The sequence below is a fragment of the Ambystoma mexicanum genome, chromosome 3q, assembly GCF_040938575.1.
Source record: "Ambystoma mexicanum isolate Mex_15411 chromosome 3q, UKY_AmexF1_1, whole genome shotgun sequence".
Classification (NCBI taxonomy): domain Eukaryota; kingdom Metazoa; phylum Chordata; class Amphibia; order Caudata; family Ambystomatidae; genus Ambystoma; species Ambystoma mexicanum.
The window spans coordinates 1,088,914,558-1,088,931,413 of NC_090926.1; the positions used below are offsets into that span (position 1 = coordinate 1,088,914,558).

General features: G+C 45.5%; 1 protein-coding gene across 2 annotated transcripts in view; it reads left to right on the top strand.

The window, feature by feature from the left end:
* The first annotated feature begins 314 nt into the window (after positions 1-314).
* The window catches only part of LOC138447629 (E3 ubiquitin-protein ligase TRIM39-like), a 252,095-nt gene continuing 235,553 nt past the window's right edge, over positions 315-16,856 (top strand). Inside the window, exon 1 of one of the 2 annotated variants that reach the window (XM_069603828.1) lies at positions 315-785. In XM_069603828.1, coding sequence (XP_069459929.1) covers positions 378-785 — 408 coding nt within the window. In that variant the 5' untranslated portion in view covers positions 315-377. The remainder of the gene's footprint in view (positions 786-16,856) is intronic. The other variant, XM_069603827.1, reaches the window with a different exon arrangement.

The window sequence follows — 16,856 nt, forward strand, 5'->3', positions numbered from 1 at the left end:
CTGGAGAGAGTGAGGCCCCTGCTTCAGAGAGAGAGGCCAAAGAGTGACTGTGCCTGGAGAGAGTGAGGCCCCTGCTTCAGAAAGAGAGGACAAAGAGTGACTGTGCCTGGAGAGAGTGAGGCCCCTGCTTCAGAAAGAGAGGACACGGAGTGACTGTAGCTGACGTCAAAGGGTGCCTGCTGTGGGTGGTTAGGCCTGAAGAACATGCTTAAAATAAACTCCATGTACGGGTTGAATTGTTTTCACGTGTGATGTCAAGACAGCTCAGAAAGTACCTGTGAAACTGGAGAGCTGCCGACACACCCAGTTCCTGAAAATGAAAGCTGGTGTCCGCACACTACAGTGACGCCCGTTCTCAGTAGTTCCTCAGAGACACCATGGCGGCTGCTCACCCCGAGAGAAACCTCCAGGAGGAAATCACCTGCCCGATCTGTTTGGACTATTTCAAAGACCCGACGACCACAAACTGCGGCCACAGCTTCTGCCGCGCTTGCATCGTGGGCTACTGGGAGGCCTTGGGGGCAAACCCCACCTGCCCTCAGTGCCGAGAACCATGCGAGCGGGGGAAGCTGAAGGATAACGCGCACCTGGCCAGTATCCTGGAGAAGGTGCGGCAGCTGCAGGGCAGCAGACCCCAGGGGGGCCACCTCTGCCGGCAGCACGGGGAAAAGGTCAAGCTCTTCTGTAAGAATGACCTGGAAGCCATCTGCGTGCTGTGCGACCGCTCCATACAGCACAGATACCACTTCGTGCTGCCCATCAAGGAGGCTGCGCAGGAGTACAAGGTAAGAGCGCCACCCAGCGGACACGCCATACACCGTGGATTGTATCTGGGAGTGGAAACGATCACAGAACGTTTTCCTATGGGATCGCACCATTAAAAGCCTGTCAGATAGCACACAGTAGAGCCCTTGCTTTGACATCTGTGCAGAGCCTGCTGAAGCAGGTTCGAATCCCGGCAGGGTCAAACTCCTCCTTTCGTCCTTCTGAGGTTGACAAATGAGCACCACAGGCTGTGGGTATAAATAAGTAGCTCTCAGATGTCTGAGGGTTCTTAGCGCTATATAAATGCAAATTATTATTATAATAAAAGGTGTCTATGAACCAGGTATACAGTGTCCATACTATGAAGGTAAGGATTTGCCGTTACTGCCGAGTGATTTCGCTAAGGAGGGTACGTGGAAGCCGAGTAAAAGTGGTATGATAAGTTCAGCAGAGGGACACGCAGGCGAGCCTCCTTGCAGTGTTTTGAGCGACACTGGTTCATTTATTTCCGCTTCCATAGCGCACCGATATCACATGTTGGGTTCGTGGCGCTACTGAGAAGTAACCCAAAAGATGCAGGAGATTGTTAAAGCGCACAGGCACAAATGCCTAGAAGTCTTTCTTGATATATGGGGTGGGCATATAGTGAAGTCATCGGTGTGCCCACCAATGGAAACAGCAAGAAGTGGTTGGTCTTTGTATGACGATGCGGAAGTCACATATCCCAATCTCTGAATCTATTATAGCAAATAGGTCCAGGAATCAAGTAAAGGAGTCCAAGTTCCATACTACGCTTCTCTTGTAGAAACATACCCCAGAGTACAAAGTATGTGTCATGCGACATTCAGTCTTTTTTTTACTATTGCCGTTATATAGCGCTGTGTTCTACAGGCTGTTATGAGCCCTTTTACGCTTTCTCTATTTCGTGAACATATTCTGTTAAAGTGATAATGTTGTGGCCTGGATTCAGAGCCACCCCCTTGGCATCTGCCTGCTTGCTTGACACCCACGAGGAATGCAGGGCAGGTAGGGGGTTCTCCTTTCAAAAGCACTGCTTTAGCATGTAAGAAACCGAAGATAAACTACAGTGCCAGGTGCCCTTCTCCTCTAATGCAGCCTTTTCCCCTTTCCAAAAAGTAGTATTTCCCAGACGCAGTTCCCCGTTTCTAAATCGCTGTAGGCCTATGGACATTTCACAGTCTTTAGAGAAACTCAGAATTTAGTAGAGTGACAAGGCATGCAGTATTTGGAAACACTGCATGTTTTCTTTTGCTTTTTTTACTGCTACCCCCATCCTCGCTATCAGATCCTTACATTCACTGTTCAGGTGTGAGAAGAGGAACTGTACCTATTTTATCTGACCAGTCTAAGGTAAAAAGCCAGATATGTCAAAATCAGTTTATTATTTTTTCGTTTGGGCTATTAGGTTTTGCTTACGACACCCATTTATTTTATTGGGCATTTTCCTTGTACATCAAGAACATTGTGTTTCAAAGCGCCCACCGGGCAAGGGAAGGGAAACAGCACACAGTGGAAAATACAAAATACAGGAAGAAGTCCTACTAGGCCTTGTGAACATTTGTATTGTGAAAGTGCCGGGAGAGCGAAGGGCAGGGGAAGGGGATACGTGCAGTGCCAGGGGGCTAGTTGCAAGGCAACAGGTAAGTGCAAGAGTTGGTTGCGAAGGCAACAAGTAAGTGCCAAGTAGTGACCACAAGATGGAGGAGGGGTCACTAGCCCAACAATAAGCACAGACCTGTGAGCCAACAGGCCAAGTGGTGCAGGGGCAAGTGCAGGGGGAGGGCGGATGCTGCGGGCGATCAGACAGAGGGCCAGGACGCAGAAGGACACATAAGTGCCCTGGCCACCAATCAACTGCTACTGTGTGGGTTAGCACAGGAGGGAGAGAGGAAAGTCTTGAGGTGTTTGCAGAAATGGAGGAAATCCAGCTCAAGATGGAGAGAGAGGGAGAGGCTGTTCCAGACGAGGGTGCCTGCTGAGAAGGTACACCTGCCAGCTCCCTGCTTAGAGAAACACTTGCCAAGCAGAGCGTTGGAGCCTGAGTATCGGAGGGATCTGGAAGGAGAGTACTTGGTGAGAACAAGTTGAAGATAGTGTGGTCCCTGGCCCCAAACAGCCATATGGATGATACAGGGGGTTTTAAATGTGATCCTTGCAGCAACCGGGAGCCAGTGCAGAGATTTTTGGGCTGGAGTGATACAGTCCCTGGGCTTAAGGGCAAGAATATGTCTCACAACCCTATTCTGGATTAGCTGGAGGGGGCAGATAGAAGAAGAAGGTAGATTTAGAAAGAGGCTGTTGTAGTAGTCCAGCCTGGAGAGTATCAGAGCTCTGGTGACATTGAGCTTCTGGGGGAAGGTGTGGAAGGGGAAATGCCCCTGAGTGGGTAGAGTTGGAAATGGGCCTTCTTGGCAAGGCCCAAGATGTGAGGAATGAGAGAGAGGAGTCGAAGATGACTGCCAGATTTCTGGCCTAAGAGGAAGGAGAGGGGGGAGGGCCCATTGGGGGTGGCCAGAGAGAAGGGAGAAAAGAGGACACAAGGTCCTGATAGGAAGATCTCAGTCTTGCTGGCATTGAGACATAGTTCATTGGAGGTACACCAGGACTGGTGAAGGTAGAAGCGAAACAAGCAAATGACACTTGCCTCATTGGACAGATGTCCACAAACAAGGCTGGCAGAGCTGGGGGAGTGGTCAGACCAGGAAAGAGGGTTGCAGAGTCAGGGAGAGAGCAAGAGATCAGAATGGATGATGGCATCAAGGGTGTGACCAGCCGAGTGGTTAGGCCCAGAGGGGAGAATAGAGAGGGAGAGAGAGGTGCATAGGCCACGGAACAGAGTGGTGGCCATGGTTGAGGAGTCTAAGTGGATGTTGATTTCACCCAGGAGGAGGAGATTAGAGGTGGAGGTGAGAAGAGAGGAGCAGAAGTCCACCCATTCCAAGAGAAAAGAGGAGATAGGGCCGGGGAGCCTGTAGATGGCAGCAATGATCAAAGAGGAGGTGGGAGAGGTGCCAAGCTTGCAGACCAGGCTTTCAAAGGAGGAGTAGGGCTGGGTGGGTATGAGGGAAGAAGGGTCCCACTCAGGGAAGATCAAGGGCTACCCCACGGCCAATGCGGTTGGGAGGAGGCATTGAGATGATCTTGTAGCCATCATGGAGAAGGGTGTCAAAAGTGGTGACTGAGATGGCATTAAGCCATGTTTCAGTGAGAGCAGGGACTTCGAGATCTAAGTCTTCAAGGATGAGGCAGATGTCAGAATAATGTTTGGTAGCAGAACGAGCATTCAGCGTGGCTAAGTGAAACCGGACACCATTTTTGAAGGTTTTCTGAGGAGGGGTATGCCCTTTGCAGGAGGTGAAGGAGGTGCTGAGAAAGAGGAGGGAGGAGTAGCAGGAAGGAAGTTGATGAGAGACGGCAGGCACCAGTCAAAGAGGAGGAGATTGGGTTGAGGACCCTCAGCTCATTGCGATAGACATTAATGATGCACCTTGCGGATGAGAAGCCAGCCAAGAGGACTTCCCATCTAGTGCCACCATTAATGGGTGAGGAAGAAGACTGAGCGAGCATGAAAATCAGATGCAGAGTACAAAGGTCTGGCCAGGGGACATAAAGGAGGATGTCAGTGACAATTTGCCTGGATGTGGCACTGACGTAAGTGTCTGTAATAGGTAGTCCAGGATTACAAGAGAGGAGATCTTTTTTCAACTTTTTCTTTCCAGACTTGGTGAGAGAGGGGGGATAGGTGATGGCATAGCAGTTAGAGTAGATAGGAGAGATGGAAAGAGCCATAGCACGAGGTAGAGAGGGGTGGGTAGGACAGGAGGAGATTCTGCACAGGCACAAGGCAGTTCAGCAACCGGCTAGCAGACTGGGGGAGCGCCAATTTAAAAGGCCACCCAGATTTGACTTTCACAAAAACATGGAAATAGCACAAAAGTGGAGGTAGCGACAATTTAAAAGCACACCTAGATTTGACTTTTCACAAAAGCACTTTAAAACCACAAAAGTTGAGGTAGCGACAATTTAAAGAGCACACCTTTATTCGACTTGGGGAAAGATCGCCAGGGAAGCATTGAAATATCAAGCCCAAACTATTGCATTTGAGTACAGATTTGTACAGATAGGGAGGGAGGACAGATGACAAAGAACACACAGAATGACACACAGTTTATAGGTGTTGTTTGGTTAGAAGCCTACCCATTACCTGCCCGTGGTCATGCTAATGTCCCCTATGGCTATTCCCACCCATTCCTGCCTCTCCCTGCTCCAAGCTCCTCCACATGGGAACTCTCGCTGCGTTGAAGCGTGCATGTCTCTCTGTGAGGCCAGGTCACCAGACACGCTGCATGCAGGAAGCGATGTTTGCATTTGACAGCAGCTGGTGGATGGCATTGCAACTCTCCTGGTCCACGTTAAGAAAAGACTCTGCGCTGCCGGGCCTACACTTCCTGATAATGCACGCCTGCCTGGCTCTACATTATCTACAGTTCAACATGGGGGGGGGGCAGCAGCTTCAGGGACACGAGGACCAACCAATGCAGCGTCCCAACTGCACTGCCTGGCCATGCAGGGCCCTCCAGGCAGCCCCTGCTTTGCTGCTAGCGACAGCCCTGGCTCTGGCTCTGCGCTCCCCTACTGTGTCGGCCTGGCAAGCAGGGACCTGACCACCTCCCACTGGACTCCCCTATCACAGGGGGAGTGGATGCTGTAATTGTAAGCAAAGACGAAGTGACTCTGACAAGAACGTGAGCCCCCGGGAGGGACGGCAAAGTCTGGGGTGTAGTGTGGAAGGCATCTCCATTCATTCTGTATCCATTAACTGTGGAGGAAATGCTTTGCTGGGGCGAGCAAGAGTGTAAGGTGACCTCACTGATGTATTTTGAAATTTCCAGGACAACCTCCCGATGGATAGAACAATTGCTGCATTAACCTTCTAAGTGTAAGGCCTGTGTTCTACAGTGTTTATTGGCATGCCTACATTATGTTATGTTATGTTATTGACATTTATTGAGCGTGCGCACACCCGTGAGTATCATGGCGCTAGGAGAGAGGTAGGTGAAATGAAGAAAAGCCATTAGGGAGCAACAAACTTAATCAAAACAGTAGTGTTTTCAGGTTTCGCCGGAAAGTAAGATGGTTGATAGTCTCATGCAGGGGGAGAGGCAGATTATTCTATTGTTTGGCGGCCGCTCTCGAGAACGCGTGGCCATCTTTACGAGCAAATCTGAAGCGGGGTACCATCAGTCGACAGGTCCCTTGTGAGCAGAGGGCATGAGTGGGTTGATAATGGGGGAATTTCGCCTGCAGGTATTCGGCTCCAATACCATAGAAAGCTCTGTGCACCATGCACATTGACTTAAACTTACTTTTCTGGGCAACTGGAAGCCAATGCAGCTGGCGCAACAGAGGAGTCATGTGGGCCCCAAAGGGGGGACGGAGAATGGATCTGGCAGCAGCGTTCTGCAGAAGCTGTAGCAGTCCTATCAGATGGGCAGGTTGCGCCAGATAGAGCAAGTTGCAGTAATCCAGCATGCTCAGCAACAGAGCCGCGGCCACGGGAGCCTGGTTGGCATCCGGAATAAACAGGAGAACCTTTTGGTGGATCCTAAGTTTTAAGTGGCCGGATTTACCTACTGCACTGACTTGTTCGTCCATAGTCAGTGTGGCGGAGATCCGCACACCATGGTTACGTACCGATGATACCGGTAGAGGAAGAGGACCGAGGGAGGCCAGAACTCAGTGTTCCAGAAGGTTTGTGGATTGGAGGTGCCTACAAGGAGAACCTCGGTTTTACTACCGTTGAGTTTCAGCCAATTTTGTGACATCCATATGCCTAACTCCTCGAGACAGTGCCTGAGGCGAAATGCCGTTTCGGTTTTTGTTAGGTCAAGACGGACCACAATCTGGGTGTTATCCACGTAGGAATAAAAGCAGAACCCATGGGAAACAATAAGGAACAGGAGGTACCTTATATAGATATTGAATAGAATGGGGGGATAGAGCTGATCCCTGAGGGAAGCCACTGGATAGATGAACTGGGACAGAGCGGAAAGGGGGAAGAGACACAGATTGCGAGCGATCCGCCAGGAACGCGATAAACCATTTTAGCACTTGGCCATCAATCCCAGCCTCAGAGAGCCGGGAGATAAGGAGAGCATGGTCGACGGTGTCGAAGGCAGCCGAAAGATTTAATAACAGGATTGCCCCAACACCGGCCTGATCAGCCAAGCACAACAAGTCGTCCATAACTGAGTTGAGTACCAACTCAGTACCTCTGCTCGGCCGAAAACCTGATTGAAAGGGATCAAGAAAGTGAGAGGATTCCAGATAAGCAGAAAGAAGGGGAGACACCAGCGCCTCCAGAACTTTCATCAAAAATGGAAGAAGAGAGATCGAGCGGTAGTTGGCCAATACCTCGGGAGTGAGGGCTTTTTAAAAAAAGGAATAACTAGAGCACGTTTAAGGGCGCCTGGTATTACTCCTGTCGTAAAGGAGATGTTAACGGCAGAAGTAATGACATTGATTATGTCAGGTGATGATTCCTGCGAAAGAGCCAGGGTTATGGCATCATCAGGGGAGGCAGATTTAAGTTTAAGAATAGCCGACAGAACATCGGAGTTAGAGAAATGGGGGAAAGTGGACCAAGATCCTGTCGATGGAGGAGGTGTGGCAGTGGGCCGAACCTTCGTGATAAGCTGGGAATCCGCTTTTATGTTGTCGCGGATAGAAGCAATTCTTTCCAGGAAGAAGGTAGAGATAGAGTTGCAAAGCTCCTGAGATGGTGGGGGCTACATTGTGTACAGTTGCTTCGTAAGATTCACCTGAAACAGTTTTTATGGATAAAGATATTGGGACTACAGTGAATGAAAGTGGGCTAAAGAACAAGTCCAATTTTGATCCTCCAATAGTGAGCCATACCCCTGAAGCCACAGTATTTGCCAAGAGAGTATGGCACGATCTACACAACTTAGAGAAAAAAGAAATTCCCTCTAAATTTAAAAATCTAAGTAATGTTGAAAAAAGAGCAATCACGCCATTGGCTAAGAATCAGAGTATTATCTTACGTAAAGCAGATAAAGGAGGGGCAGTAGTGATCCAAGATAGGGTTACCTACATTACTGAATGTCAACGACAGCTTGGGGACAGTTCCTTTTATTGTAGGTTATTGGTTGACCCAACAGAGAGACTATCCAGTCTGATCAGAGATAAAGTTGAGAAGGCTCTTGGGAGAGAATGGATTTGTAAACAAGAATATGATTATCTCATTGTGTCCAGACCGACTGTCCCGAAGTTCTATACATTACCAAAAATTCATAAATCTCTGCACAATCCCCCGGGTCCCCCTATTGTCTCTGGGACAGGGTCCCTGCTAGAATCACTAGCAAAATTTGCAGACAAATTTCTCAAACCGTTTGTTTTGCAAATGTTTTCATATCTACAAGACACCACAGAAGTAATCAATTGCGTCGAGCACATGACTTTCGATCCAGAAATTAATCTATTAGTCAGCTTAGATGTAGTTGCATTATATACGTGTATACCTCAACAAGATACACTTGAGGTGCTTGAGAATGTACTACTTACCAAGAGAAATTCAGGAGTCACACCCAATAGTTTTATTTTGTGGTGTGCAGAAATGGCCCTCACCGAAAATTATTTCAAGTTCAACAATGAGTTATACCATCAAATTCATGGAACAGCCATGGGTTCTCCTGTGGCTCCAACGGCTGCGAATCTTTATGTTGAGAATTTTGAAAAACAACACATTTACCAAACTTCCAACCCATATTTTTCAAAAATCGCCTTATGGCGACGTTTTATTGACGATATTTTGATAATATGGGAGGGTTCGGTAGGATCTTTTCTAGAATTATTTGAATGGATCAATCAATTGAACAGGTATTTAAAGTTTACGTGTACCCATAGTCCTGAGAAAATTGATTTTCTAGATATAAGGATTTGGGTGGACAAAACGCAATAAATACTACAAGTGAAACCATTTCATAAGAGCACAGATAAGAATGCACTGTTGAGTTTCAACAGTTTTCACCCTAGACATACATGAGAAAACTTACCTTTCGGCCAATTTATTTGGTTAAAAAGGAACAGTACTCTGAACTCTACCTTTCATGAGGAAGCTGAACAACTCAAAATGAAATTGTTGAAAAGAGACTATCCTAAGAAGATTGTTAAAAGGGCATACAAAAGATCAATCAATAACCACTGTGAAGCATTATTGGAATACCATTCCAAGAATCAAGATAAAAACAATATTGTGTTCGTAAGTACTTACAATGAAAGAACTAATGAAGTCACCAAAATTATCAAAAAGAATTGGCACTTATTGACAGGGGGAGAGAGCCCTTTGGCGAGCCCGGTATCTGTATATAAGAGAGCCCCTAATTTTAAAGAACTGTTAACGAAAAATATTTCCCTGAAGTCGAATAAACTATTCAGTATCACGCAATCGTGGGGATTACCTGTAGTTACAGGACATGCCCCTTGTGGAAAGTGTGTTAACTGTAAATATACCTGCAGAACCAAACAAGTTGATTTGGGACTCCCGAAGATGTGGCTACAAACCAAATTTACGAACTGCAATTCTACACATGTAATATACGCAGTATGGTGTCCATGCAAATAATTTATATCGGGATGACCGAACGCAAAGTGACTACAAGGATAGGTGAACACAGGAGTTGTATTCGTAATCGTAACATACTGGCCCCGATGGTTGGTCATTTTTTGACGATGGGTCATGTTGTGGATGAATAAAAATGGACAGTGTTGTGGCAGCTGGAGAAAACTAGTAATTCTGATGCAGATGTTAAGAAATTGCAGTATAAGGAACAATGGCTGATTTTCTTAACTGAGTCATCCACTAAAGGATTGAATGAATTTGACTCTTGGAAACACTGACAGTATGCCTAGTAGAACATAGGACACTGGGGCAGTTGGTCTCTTCAATTACTCATGCCGACAATTTTACACAACATCTGTGATGTCTCAGCAGTGCTGTCCCATCCATGTATAGGAGTAAGGGAACTGCAGCAATTGGTATGCAGTGTTGACTCATATCCAATGGTATACAATATACAGAAGGGACCCAGTGGGACCATGTCTGTCCTGGTAAGATTGCGCTGTTCACTAGTGCATGTACATCTCTCCTACGGGGAGTGTGTGAATTAGCTAGCAGTTAGAGTGAACTAATATATTGGTAGTCATGGAAGTGGGCTAGTGGCGGTAGAATATATTTTTTAGATGCTTACCGCTGTTCGGTGTGATCTGGAGCACATTCTACACTCCGGTTGACTGGTGCGAAGTGCGCGACCCCTGAGTGCGAGAGAGTTGGGCGCTCCGCGTGGAGCGGTCCGAACGATAACATTGGACACGTGACATTGGAAGTGCTCACGTGATGTGACGTAGCACACGCGGGACGTACAACGTTAAAGTGATGCAGTTATAAGAACAGACTCAACACTCCATGGATATGAACAGGGTGAGCCTCTACAACACAGGAGAAGGATACGGTCGAAACGTTCCGACTAACGAGCTGGTAAGCGATTTATTGTTCGAGACACGATAGGGTATGATGATGTGACTGAGACACGAGTCTTGAGAGATTCGTAATGAAATAATGGTGATTTCACCCGCTTATTTTTTAGCGGCAGTAACTTCCGATACCTCGAGCCACAAGAGGTGCAGCAACAGCGCAATTCGATATTAAGACACACGGGTTTCCGTGTCATCAGATGCGAGTCAGTTCATAAGGTCCCTCTTATGAAGAGGTAATACACATGTTTATTGTCTATGAGATTGAGACTTCAGTGTTAGAAACATAGTGTATCCGTATTTGATGATTGGAGAGAAGATAATGACACATAGTGGATTATTCTATTAGTGAAATAATACTGGTTACAATAATTAGTACATGCAGGTTGATAGTGTTTTCCGCAGTTGCTCACGTCGAGCTATTGTGAACGGAATTTGAGTGGCTCTGTGGTACCTGAAGTATAAATTGGAATCGGTACAAGATAGTTTACATCTAAAGATTTTTTGCACTGGTTAAGTTGTCTACCTGTCTTGTGTGTTTTCAGGAATTGAGTAGTCCTACACAATGGTTGAGACTCTCCCCTAAACTAACCGATGTCGAGTGATTTTGTAAAAGTAATACACGGTAAGACTTACTTTAGTATACTTAGTTACTGTGTAAGTAGTACAGCAGTGAAACCTTCATTACTGACTGCTGTTTCTTGTTATTTTTCCCTCTGTTTTGCTCTCCCAGGTCAAGAAGTGTGTAGCAAAGTGCCCCCCGCAATACCCTTGTGTTGGGTGGCATATATCCAGTTGAGTGTAGTGTTGTACAGTGGTGAACTCACCATAGATGAAGAGACATGAGAGAAGGGAATAGATGGTCCCCCTGATGAAGTTCTGGTATAATATATGAAATGGAATGAAGAAGAACGAAACATGTTGGGCAATCAAAATGTATTGTGATTTAGTGACAATATACTAGTAATACAATATATCGAGTTGAATTCACCCCAGGGTAGCATTGATTGGGGTCGAGTGTATTTAACAGATGGTATACTGTACATGTGGTATCCTTTAGTCAAAAGGAACCAGTGGGCTATCGACCATTTTGTTGTCTTTTGAGACAGTGTGATCTCTTTTTTGTATATGGTTTAGCTTTGTATAGGCAGGATGTCACAGGGTTGAGCACAACACAGGCTGTTTTACATATGGAAAATGGTTTTAGGATACATTTTGTAAAATGAGTTTTAGAATTTGCAAATTTTAGGAGTTGTTCTTAGAAGGTTATTACATTTGGTATTGTGATTTATATGAAATAAAAACGTTCAGTATAATTTGTGTGTGGTGACCTAGCATTTATTTGTTAAAAAATACTAGGTAGTATTGACCTGGGAGTAAGAGAAAGGGGTAGCAAGTGGACGTGGGTTGATCTTTCTGTCATAGGATTGTCCTGTAGTTGTTCTTAAGGAGCCAGGTCAACACGTCGGTAAAACGGCTCTACGTCTCTGTATGTATTGTGTATGGGGGCTACATTGTGTCCAGCTTTATGGGTGGACAGAGATTGGACAAGGTCGAAGAGGGCTTTACGTTTATTAATAGCCTTCTCTACCGACTGAACAAAATAAATTTGTTTTGCATTTGCTATATCAATATGATATGAGGCATGCATATTACAATAGAGCAGCTTACATTCAGGCAGGTAGCTTTGGCACCATTTCCTTTCGGCTTGCCTACAGCGAAGCTTGCTTTCTTTTAGGCCTTGGGAGAACCATGGTTCAGGTGGACGGTTTCGCTGTTTGCACATTTTAATCGGAGCCAGGGTGTTGGCAGTAATTACAAAGGCTGCTTCCAACGTGGGTAGGGTGCAAATTCAATTGCTGCTGCACTGAGTTTGCAATGAGTGAGTTAGCTCAGGTTTTACAACCCCAGTCCAACTGCGTTTTAAAATAGCAGGTTTCCTAGACATAATGGGAGAGCTTTTTGCAGCAATAGAGAAAGGGACCATAAGGTCGGTCCATAATATATGACCTGGGGTAGCTATGTTAGTGAGCATAGCAGGAGAGAAAATAAGATCCAATATTTTGCCGCGATTATGAGTGGAGGTCATAACCCCTTGGGAGAGACCTATGTCGGCCATAAGTGCTAGGAACTTTGTGACGGATGTCATTGATGCCTGATTCATGGGTAGATTAAAATCCCCCAAAGTAATTAAATCAGGGTACTGCACAAGCAGTTCCAGTACAAATGCAGGGAAATCAGTGTAGAACGCGGTATCAGTCCTGGGAGGCCGGTATAGCTATAGGACTGTAAGGGTATGAGTAGGGGAGATACAGATACGAGTAAGGATACATTCCATTTTGAAGGAGTGTTTAGGGACTGAGTTAGTGGTTCTATATTTACCAGGGTTGGGGACTACACGGTCAGCATGTGTTATGGCGTATTCGTCAGGAAGGGCTTGGACAATAGTAGGGCCGGATGTCTCTCTAAGCCAAGTCTCAGTAATAAAAAGGATATCCAGCGCCTCAAGGTCGTAGCTATCCATCGCATGTGCCACGTGGGACCGAGTGTTCAATAAAGCACATTGCGGAGTGCCTGAAATCTTTTGTACCTGCGGCAGTAATGCTGCTTTAAAGCCCCTGGCCATATAGTGGTGCTGGGGGCAAGGGATATTATTTCCGTGCGTTTCTTACCATCATGAGGAGATGGGGAGTAGGCTCCTTCCAGGGGGGCAACGCACTGTGCCCAGTCTGTGCACGAATGGGCACAGACGGGCTTGCTTTATGTGCGCCTTTGGCGTGCTGGCGGTGTGCCCGCTGCGCCCGTCTGCAGCACGGGCGGTCGATCCGGCACATAAGTGCCGCGATCGGGATGAAGGCGAGGCTGAGCCGGCCTCCAACACTCGAGCAAGAAAGAGGACTAGCCTCTGCCTTGCCTCATAGTGGAAGGTCGGTAAAACAGTCAGCCGTGCAAGAGTCACAAATCACACAATAGTAGTTAGGGCAGTTCTAAAACAATTCAATTTAGTCACAATTAAAAACAATGCCCTGACTGGCTTTATATTGGCAGACCCGTGAAGGACAACCTCACCTCCCCCCATCCTGACCAAAAATGACCAGAGTGGGTGATGGCTGAATGGGTGACATTCATTCAGCAAGGCAAGTAAGGGAATGAGGAACTTAAAACAGCCCCCATGCGAGTGCTTTCCAAACATGGCATTGCTCTCAACATTTGTCTGCTGTCATGAGCAGCCTCTTTCATTGAAATACTGGTTCAACTTGAAATTCCATTTACAAGATACTGGATTGGAGGCATTTTGGACGTGCAGGGCTCCTTCTGCAACTAGAAAGGCTGCTTGGTCACTTCACATAAGGAGTGTGCCACCTGATAAGAAGCAAAGTCACCACTAGGCAGACTTGAAGCTGAAAATGAAATGCCCCCATGGGCAAAGCACAGTTTCTCCTTACAGAGTTAAACACATTAATACCAACTTCAGTCAACAGAACGCCTGCCAATGCTAGGTATCCAAACTTAAACTAAACAAAATCATATGTCGTACCCTTCCACCCTTCCATTCAAGAGTGAAATGCAATACTGCAATGAAACAATGGTAATGGAATCAATCATGTCTCCTAAAATTGCTAAATCAAAAGCGAAAAGCAAAAATGCAATGATTAACCATGGCATATAAGGCAATCGTGTTCAGAAATGTAATAACCAGCAAGCTACTCCCCAGAAACAGAACTCATGGAATGCCTGCTTTCTAAATCAAGCAGGACATTCCCTGTAACGCAGGCCTGTCAGTGTATGACAGGGTCTTCTGACAGCATCCTCTGCTTTGCCCCATCTGATAAACCAGCCTGCCTTCTAAGATTTGCACGGCATTATATACCTTCATATCTATATACCGGCATATCAGTATGCTCACATGTCACTTGATGGACAGTCTCCCTGGATCCAGTGTCCCTAAGCCAGATCTACTGTTACAGAAACGTTAAAGCCCTGCCCCAAAAGGGTCTTGCGTATCTAAGGCCACGTTTTTCCTGTGCCCAGCAGGTTTTTCCTGCGACAGGCTGGCCCAGAGCAATTATCTCTCTGTTATCAGTTTTCAGCTTTTTGCTTCTAATTGGTATGGCCTTCTGTACAATACATCCCATGAGGGCTGCTTATTCAAATTCCTTTTAAGAGGAATAAAAATGAAATTACTTTTTGCCGTTTGCTGGTTCACTCTACACGTTATAACATTCTATGCAGAACTACTTTCATGAATGAAAATGTGTCCTAAAAGCACGCGCCTCACTGGTTGTTTTTCAAGTAAAAGCAAATACAGGTTAACTTCAAGCATCTAGCACTTTCAGTTTTTCCTTGCTTATTCAAAGCACTATAATGCATATTCTAAATGTTCATTGATTTAAGCACATGGCATATTACCTATTCAATAGCATCCAAGCACTGTGTTCTAACATTAGTACCTGGTCAGGACTAGGCAGGCTTTTACTTATATGCAGGGAATCTTTGCAGTACATGGTGTCTTTTACCTGGCCCGGATGGGTACCGACATCTGTCACTAGTTCACATGTTAATTGTGCCACTGAAGATATGCACATGCCTTAGCCACTCCTACAGTGCCCAAAACGTCAGGCAATTTGCAGTTGAACCACCACCTGCATTAAAACCAGCTGAAACATCTATGCTGGTTTGGTAGGATTCAACCTTGCATATGCTGAAGCTATTGCGAGAACAGCGCAACACAATAACTGACTACTGCAATAGCAGAGTCAGGAAATGGAGTATTCTTAAGTCACATCTACAAAGTGGCAAATGCCGAACAAAGTTTGTTCTTTGAAGTCGCCTTTTCAAGACAGTGGGTTAGCTTGTATGCTCTGCCACTCAGCAAGGTGTTGTCATGGGTGTATCTGTTGGAATTCCAACTATCCAACATAATATATGAACTTAACATGTCTATTAATGTAGAAGCAGAGCAACTGACCATGAATCTGCTATCGACCTTCCAACTGGATCCATGCATTGTTGGGATGAAGTGAATAGGGAGTACGTCCAGGAATCTTTTTATGACCCAGGCTTTAACATCAAGGTGGGATATTTTAAACAGCATTTTCATGAGGACAAGGAACACACAAGGGTCCTCAATCACAAGAGCATTTCTTATCCATGTTTAAGGATGCATTCATGAGATGCTTAAAAGCCCGGATAGATCAGAAATCCAAAGGTCAGAAGTCTTCAACCTTTGCAAAAGAACTTTATGGGACACTGTACATTCAATCTTGACAATGTTTGACACTAGTTCAAGGAGCACACCGGTGGGCTTTGAAAGAGTGGAAAAACATAAAACCACTGAATGAATGTGTTGTGCATGATGGGATGTACTTTTTCAGTTTCCTTTTCAATTTCTCCAAAATTACAATCATATGTTCGATACCTGAGATGTCTTAACTTCGGTGATATGTCATAAGGCTGGTGGAGAATGGTGAACAGTCTCTGTTTGGCACATTCCTATCGGCGAACGCCAAAGTTTATTTTTTATGTTTCTATTTTGGAGGCCTTCAAAAACCAAACCTTGTCGTCTGAAACATGTGTTGATTGTGATTATCAACATTTAAACATTATTATGTATCACCTGTTTGTAAGACCCTCCAGTGCTCCTCATCTTCCTGCCTCAGCTATTTTGGTCAATCAAGTATGATAAATATGTCTTCAGATTTGCATACAGATGTCTGCAGATGTGCACTGCCTCGAGTTAAGACTGTCGTTTGTTGTCTTCAAGTGGATACACACTATTATAGACAGCGCTGCCTAATATAATACAACCTTCTTTCTTAATGTCAGAGTGTATGTTTGAACCTTTTGTCAAACTCATCATATGGATGGATGATTGCACTTATAGAATTCTGATGTTGAGGTTGGCAGACATTATAGTCATCAGGATTCCTGCTTAACTCGGCATCATCTCACAATGGGATGTATATTCAGCTCTGCTGCTCTTGACAGATCATGCAATAGTGGCTACTTACTGCTACCCATGTCCCAATGAATAACATAGTGAAAGAAAAACTGAACAGACTTGAAAAGATGAGTAGATTAGCTGAGCTGAGAAAGTGGTATGATTTTACCACCCTTAACAACTGCCTGCAAATGGACAGGGTTCCAAGTGGGCAATGGATTTTAACATATCCAAGTTATGAAGAAACAAGCCTGGATTCATATAAAGGGGGGGGGGGGGGGAAATAAAGCTTTAAGCTCTAAATGAATGCTGGAGATGTTACAATATGCAGCATTGGATCAACAGAAATACAAGCAGGATATATATGAGCTATGTCAAGAACATTCCAATCCAAATAAGGGAGGGAAAGGACAGTTTTTAATGTATGAATTTTATATGAACCCATGACCCGGATTCATATAAAGTGGGGGCGTGGGGGAATAAGGCTTTAAACTCCAAATGAATGCTGGAGATATTCAAATATGCAGCATTGGATCAACATAAATACAAGCAGGATTTATATGAGCTATGTCAAGAA